Consider the following 7,997-nt stretch of genomic DNA (forward strand, 5'->3'; position numbering starts at 1 on the left):
ATTGAGTCAGCGATTATACCAGAATACATATATCTCAATCTTAGTATCTTAATTTATAATCTGGAACAGATAACTGTTACATGCTTTTTTCAAAGGGATATCGTAAAGATGAATAAAATCTGTTGGGAACTGGTTTCACCCTTTGAGTCAACAAACCTGTGAAAGTTACACTGATGCACATCAGAATTACTCAGGAAGCTTTTTTAAAAATACAGATTTCCAGGCCCCCATCTCCTAAAGTCATTTAGTCTGGGAGGAGCCTAAAAATAACCTTAAAAATCCTCCTGAGATGATTTTTAGGTAACAGCCAGGTCTGATACAAAATAAAGAAACCATAACTGAAAATTATGTCACTAAAAGCTAGAATATTAACTGAGCTACACTGACGTGGCAACTTTATCATTTTTAAATTGTCTTAAGCAAACAAAACAAAAATTGAACCTGCCTAAAGGAAAACATGCATTTCATTTTAAATCATAAACTACATTTTACTGCTAATTGCTTTTTTTCTCCTTTATCCTAAAAGATTCAAAAAGTTGTCAACAAGAAGTTGAGAGAGCGGTTCTGTCACAGACAAAAGGAAGTGTCAGAGGAGAATCACAACCATCACAATGAACGCATGTTATTTCACGGTGAGTAGCCTGGCAGGAATTGCAGACGCCTCTGTGGGCTTTTGCAGAATTCAATAAAGTGAAAAATCTGTGTTAAATTGACGGTAATAGGGTCGTGTTAAAAATGCTTGTTTTTATTTTTTTTCCCCAAGTAAATTACTTGTTGGTACCAGCTTTCTAATGCATTACATGTTACTGTGGGCTTTCCAAGGCATGTATGATGAAAATAAGTTACCTGAAATTGTTTCAGAACTTAAATTGCACGTTGAGCCAGCTGGTGAAATGTTTTTTGTTGTAATCTAGTCCTAGTACATTATGTATAATAGACCAACTTAGAAAATAAACTTTTTATTTATGCTTTAATTCTTCATCTACCCAGTGCAAGTATTATGCAACTAATTGAGATTCTAGAAAAGTATTCAAACACTAATCTCTCTATCTTTATGTTTTAAGGTTCTCCTTTCATTAATGCCATTATTCATAAAGGGTTTGATGAGCGACATGCATACATAGGAGGAATGTTTGGAGCTGGGATTTATTTTGCTGAAAACTCCTCGAAAAGCAACCAGTATGTTTATGGAATTGGAGGAGGAACAGGTTGCCCTACACACAAAGACAGGTCGTGTTATATATGTCACAGGTAAGCATCTTGCCTTTAGTGGCATGGTTGCCACCCTTGGGTCATGAACTAAATTAGTTTTTCAGGCTTTCAGAAGTCACAGATTATCACACAGGCTTAGGTGTTGAGCAGGTACAGCTCATCAGCCTCTGCCCTAAGGAGCAATGACAGCAAAGCCAATACCAGTAGTAAAAACAAAGATGCATGTCCAGCAGTCATCGATTGTAATGAAATTCCCTGCATCTTGGCTTTTTCCCTAGGCTTTACTTTCCTTGCTTCAGAATCAGAACAAGCAAAGGCTGAGAATGATTTCTGTAGAAGACAAAAACCTTTAGTTCTAAGATGCACAACTTCTATAAACAAGAAGACTCTTTAATTTGCTTCTGATATTGCTGGTGATGTTGTTTTAAGGCGGGATAAAGAATTAGCTTTGAAAAGTAACTTCAAAATACCAACTTAGGAGTTAATAGCAAATAAATGGATTTCATCTTTTTAAATAGGATGTTAAAACTCAGAAGTTAGAGAAAATAATAGTATACTATCTCTGAAGTCAGTGGGGAAAAAAAAATACTATTCCCCTCCTCGCCAATGAAAAATACAAAAGAATTATACTTCATGAAAATTGGGATGTTAAACTAATCAAATGCATTAGTTTTGCAGAATCGGCTTAATAGGATATCTTATGATTCAGTTAAGACCTTAAAAAGACCCATATAACCTTGAAATTCATTATAGTTATTGACCTTAAAACTTAGATCATTTAAAAAAAACTATTATCATCAGCCATTGTAAGATGGATGCCATATGTCCAGAAGGAAACTTCCTTCCATTAAGACCTCTGTGGTTAAGAACACACAGAAATGCCCAAGAAAATGGAGCCCACAAAAGCATTTTTCTGATGCTTCAAACACAACTACTATGGAGACAAAATGAACCTAAATAAGCAATAAAAGTGAACCTCGATGAGGATTAACAGTTGCTTATTAAAATTAGACACACAAGTTTATGTCTTAGCCAGGATTTCCTAGAAAACCAAGCTTGAAGCGGAAGTATATGACTAGTACTTTACTGGCAACTGCAGTCCCAGGGACGCAGGAATGAGGGTCCAGAAAGAAGCGAGGCGGAGATGGCAGCAGAGCAAGCACAGTGAGGTCCGTTAATGAGCTGGCCACAGTCTCATGCCAGGTGCAGTTGCTGGCTCGGTCCACGAGACATCTCCAGAGAGGCTGTGTGAATCACTGCATCTCAGAACAGTAGCATGTCAGTGAGAGAGAGAGATGAATTTGACTGCTGGCTCCCATCTTGCATTGGCCAAAATCTGCTCCCCAGGGCATCTGTACCCCTACAGTTTGGGCTGCTGCAATTGCATGATATGCCGCAGTGAGCGGGCATGCACCAGCACTCTCCACCTGCAGCCTCATGGGCTGGCTGGGCAGATCCCACTGTCTTCTCCTGCCTTAGCAGAGGCAGGAGGCCAGGGCCTGTTAGGTCAAGCTGTGTATGACACAATGCACTGGGAGCACACAGAATCTAGTGACAGCACACCACTGCCACGATGTAGAGATGGAGCTCAAAAAGCCTCTCTGTAACGCAGAACAAAACCCTTTGCTCTGGGCCCTACAAGAGAATACGGTCGATGCCAAGCCAGCATCCTGGAGGGTCCCTCAGCAGCATCCAGCTAAAACGTCAGCCCAGGCTGGATCCGGTTATCCTGAGCCCAGCACAAATTTTAGTTGACTCAGAATAGTATCTCTGATGGGTCACAACACAAAGGTCAGACTCTGTTGCTAAAAACAAACTATTTGATTGAATAACAACTATTTACATTTAACAGTGTGACCAACTGTACCGATTAATTAAAATGTTTTTTGTTTATATTAGGGATTGGCAAACTTTTTTTAAATTATTATTCTAGATAATTATTTTAGGCTTTGTAGGCCATACAATCCCTGTCAAAATAACTCAACTCTGCCCTTGTAGTGCAAAAGTAGCCATAGACAATATGGAAATGAATGCATGGTGTTCGTGTAAAATTGTATTTGCAAAAAAACAGGTGGTAGGCTGGATTTGGCCCATGAGCTATAGTTTGCCAATCCCTAGTATGTATATGATATACTTTCTTCCCAATCAACGTTTCTTGCTCTCTATAATATTTATATCTGCCCCAATGCATGTTTCACTCTAGTAGTATGATTTCTAGCCATACGTTTAAGCTCAGTATTTTTGTTCATAACCTAGTTTTATTATGTAACCTCACTTTTTATTTTTTCCTCATAATGAGCAAACTCAATCTTCATTTCAGGTGCTGTTTCTATCTGCTTATTTCTTCACATTCCACCTGTCCACCCATGCAAGGCACTCAGTTTTCTCTAGTATTTCCCTTTTCCCACTAGCCAAAACTTACTGCTAGGTATTTTCCTAGGATTGATTCCTAAGCCACACCAAAACTACTTTAAACTTCACGTGTAACTATCGAGCCTGATAACTGTTTATAGTAAATCAATATATCAAATGCCATCCCATTCCTCCTCATAAATTTGAAAATGACATTCAAATTAGCTTGCCTTTGTGTTAAACTGTTTTGAAAAATCAGTAAACCTTACAGGTGTATTATTCTAAGGTTTAAAGCTTCCTTCAAAGCATCGCTTCTCTTTTCTCTTTAGACAAATGCTTTTCTGTAGAGTGACCCTTGGAAAATCCTTTCTGCAATTTAGCACCATGAAAATGGCTCATGCTCCCCCAGGACATCACTCAGTGATTGGCAGACCCAGTGTCAACGGGCTGGCGTATGCTGAATATGTCATCTACAGAGGAGAACAGGTATGTCACTCATCAAATAAACGTGACCAAGCTGCTGAACATGTCCACACAGAACATGGAGACCAGGTGAGGGTTAACGAAACCTCTTAATGAAGTATCCACCACATAGTCATAGCGTTAGTCTTCCCGTACACAGTAAAGATACCAAAATGATTCTCCAACACCAGCTTTTGACACAACTCATCAGTTACCTGTCAGCTCAGTAACACAGTGTGAACAAGAGGGCAGCTGAGAAGCAAAGGCTTGGGATCTTAGGCTGTTCTTGAGACCTGGAAATACATATACAGAGAAGTGTATACATACAGCAAACTTTCTATAGTCTCTTCCCAGTCCTTAGCTATCCCAGTACTGCTAAACATCCACCAATTTGCCCAGAAACAAAAATCAATTTGTCTGAACTTAATTGAATTTTAAATGAATACCACAACTACACTGAAAGAAAAGAGAAAAAATAACAACCTTATGAGAACAATATTTTACTATATGCTATCAGTCTTGAGCCAGGTAGGGTATGGAATAGAGGGAAGATTGGCTTTGCTACAGAGATTTCATGTGTTTTGCTGAAGTGATATGGACAACGCAGAATTATTTAACCTGGAGAAGAAAATACTATGATTTATAGAATGGTTTCCAAATATACAAAATTATTCAAGAGAGCATGACAATTCCTGCTTCATCTCCATGAAAAATAAACAGCATCTAAGTTTAAATTTTAGCAGTAGGAATTTGGGTTAAGAATTTTCTGAAATTGAGGTACTAAAAGCAATTCTTGAAACTTTAAATCCATGCTGGTCATAAATACATAAAATGTATTTTTTTTAAAGTACCTTGACAGGAAGTAATGTTTTTTGGTCCATTCTAGGCCCTCCTAGTCCTGCAGTTTTGTAATTCCCTTGCCTTAAACCCCTCAGAACTTTGATGTGATTAATCAGGATCTTAAAGTGTGCACAAGAACAATTTGGTAGCCTAATCAGCAGGGACCAGGAGCACTCTGATAAGGACCTTTAAGTAATTCATGTCATTAGAATCTTAGAATCTGCCTGACTGAAATTTACACGTGTCAGGGATCACCTTAAATCATGTGCTACCAAAATTCAAACACTGGCATTACTGACTCCTTTGCTTAAGCAACATTTAGAATGTGTCATGCAAATTATCATAAATATTAAACTGCATTGGGACAAAAGGAAGTAGGAGTGGGCTTCCCACTCATTTGTGACACGTAGCATAAGCCAACTTGGATTATGTTTCAATGTCTCCTTTCTTTGTCTGGCTTAGCCTCCGAGACTAGATGGTAAGCTCCTTCCCAGCAGGGTCCATATCTGAGACCAGAGTGTTTTTACATGGTAGATGCTCCATACATGTATATTAGTGATGAATAAATAATTTTCTTGACCGTTAAACCATTGGTTGACTAATTAGTGTTTTCATTTTTCCACCAGTGTTTGAGCTTTGGTAGATTCTTTACACTCAACTCTAGAGTTAGAAATAGATATCTGACCTAGTGTGTTTCAGTAAACCATTTCCAGAATTAAGCAGTATACAAATTATAACAAAATAAAACTACAAACCGTTTAGTTATTGAAACGTCAGATTGGAATATCAGAGATTGTCAATCTTGGTTATCCCAACTAAGTGTGCTAAAGATGGAAACCATTGCTGTTTTTAACTCAGATCTGAGCAGACTAGAATTTTGGGGGAAAAAATGTTATGAATGATAGATTCCTTACATATATATAGACAGTTATAACTTTTTAAAACCCTTGCTGAGACCTCTTAGGAGATACATGTATGATAATGATGATGAAAATACTAGCGTTAACAGTAATCACTAACACATTAGATTCTTACTATGCTAAATCTATTCTAAGACCATTTTAGATCTCATAGAAATTCTAATATTACAGTTCCTGTTTAGGAAATCTGAGACACAGATATATCATAGTTTCTGCCTCCTAAAATCAAGGTATATAATTATAAACAAATTATTCAGTAAATTGATCACATTTCTGCATTCTAAATATTAAACAGTCCAGTTTTTTCTTATCCTTCATTCCTTATCTTATTCCACATCTGTATGCAAGTAATTCGTAAGTCAGCATTCAACAAATTATTTTTGGACCCCATAACACTTGGCTCACCAAGGAGTAATTATTTTCACCCACACACTACTCTGAAATCCTGGGTCTAGTTTTATCATCATGTTATATTAGGGTTGAAGAATTCCTACATAGTATCCAAACTAAGGAGTGTTTTGCCCCCTTCCCTCCGGTCAGCCTGCCTTTTCCTGCACCCATCAAGAAGTGCCCTTCCCAGCCCAGACACCGAACCTTCTGTATTACTAACTGCGAGAGAGAAGAGAAAGAATAGTAGGAAGCATGTCTAAATCTGAGCCATTGTGTTTCCTATAAAAGATACCTGTAATTAGTTAATTTTTAAAAATTATCTCCAAACTGTAGCCTCTAGGTCATGGGTGACTCAACACATCCCACCCTTACTCCTTCTAGCTCAGTGAGTTACATCATTTTCTATAATTAATTTGAACTCGATTCAGAATTATTTGTGACAGCACTGTGCTACCTGAGGCAAAAAAGAAAACTATTCACGTTGCCTCGTGCCTTAGTTTTCCTGTTTATGGCACATGGCTGTCTCATAAGGGATGCCTAGAATGTAACTAATTTACAGTATTGAAATAGAAATAGCATTCGAACGGTTTTCTAGATTGTAGGGTTTACACGTTTATATACAGCTAAGTAGGGGGACCTCCTAATCGTTCAGGCACCTGTTAATTGAGTGGGCCCCTGTAGAAGGCTAGGATGAGCCTGAGGCTCCCACATTAGTAAGGCTTTAATGTTGTACCTACCAGAAGGGTGATTCGTTTTTTCTGCTCGTCGTTTCCAGGCATACCCGGAGTATCTCATCACCTACCAGATCATGAAGCCGGAAGCTCCTTCACAGACCGCCACAGCCGCAGAGCAGAAGACCTAGTGAATGCCTGCCGGTAAAAGCCAGATCGGATTTAAACCTGGGACTGGATTACAGTGGATTGTTTCCAACAACAAAAAAATCAATATTCTATAAATCCCTGACAGCCTAGAAATAAGCTGTTTGTCTTTTATAAAGCATTGCTATAGTGATGAATATAGTATGAGTAACTGATACATACTCAACTGCTACTGTTCCCTTTGAGGAAATGTTTACAGGGGCGGCCTTTTAACATATCTCAGGCTCATTTTCATTGCAATTATCTGTTTCTAAAGCAAGATTGCTTTGATCTAGACTTGGAAATGGAAAAAAAACCCGATACTTTTTCAGATGTTCACAATTCACACACTACATTTGCTTTGTTACGCGTGGCACATGTATATAACAAATAGACACGTGATAGGCTCATTTTTGATTTTTTTTCCAAACATGCATCATTGGCTTTTGTTATTTTGGTTACTTTGAAAATGAGCCAGAGCCTTCTTGAGGATATTTTGCACGAAGTCACACTAACAAAAATCATTAGCAGTGCAACCCAAGCTTCTGGCTGATTCAGTTTCCTTTTTTTTTTGTTTTTAAACTTTTGTTTGTTTTATTTTGCATCTGTGCTTCTCGTTAACATAAACTGAGATGAAAAAGAAAATCAAGTTTTGGTATGCTTTTATGCATTGGCCCATCTTACGAGGGAAAGGCACAAACATCGACTTGACTTAGGAGCTCCCAAGTTCGGAGAAGTCAAAGCTGGTGAGGTCCACTTGCTCATTCTGGAGAGCGAAGACGTGCACGGCCAGGGAAACGTTTGCATTTCCAGGTGAAACAGCCAGAGGCCATGAAGGAGGCATGACGTTAAGGAATGTGAGGAACACGTGGCTCTATGTCATTGCAGCCCAGATGGATCAAGGGACCCTTCACTTAATCATAACATAAACATACCACTGGATTTGTCACCCCCGCCCCAAATT

The 7,997-nt window shown here is 38.4% G+C and overlaps 1 protein-coding gene across 1 annotated transcript in view; it reads left to right on the forward strand.

The window, feature by feature from the left end:
* The window catches only part of TNKS (tankyrase, TRF1-interacting ankyrin-related ADP-ribose polymerase), a 292,744-nt gene extending 285,623 nt beyond the window's left edge, over nucleotides 1-7,121 (forward strand). Inside the window, exons 15-18 of the mRNA XM_012649821.1 lie at nucleotides 527-632; nucleotides 1,065-1,251; nucleotides 3,894-4,050; nucleotides 6,952-7,121. Of these exons, the coding sequence (XP_012505275.1) occupies nucleotides 527-632; nucleotides 1,065-1,251; nucleotides 3,894-4,050; nucleotides 6,952-7,038 (537 nt within the window). The 3' untranslated portion in view covers nucleotides 7,039-7,121. The remainder of the gene's footprint in view (nucleotides 1-526; nucleotides 633-1,064; nucleotides 1,252-3,893; nucleotides 4,051-6,951) is intronic.
* Nucleotides 7,122-7,997: the final 876 nt, after the last annotated feature.

Source organism: Propithecus coquereli, unplaced genomic scaffold, assembly GCF_000956105.1.
Source record: "Propithecus coquereli isolate 6110/MARCELLA unplaced genomic scaffold, Pcoq_1.0 Scaffold304, whole genome shotgun sequence".
In the NCBI taxonomy this organism is placed as follows: Eukaryota; Metazoa; Chordata; class Mammalia; order Primates; family Indriidae; genus Propithecus; species Propithecus coquereli.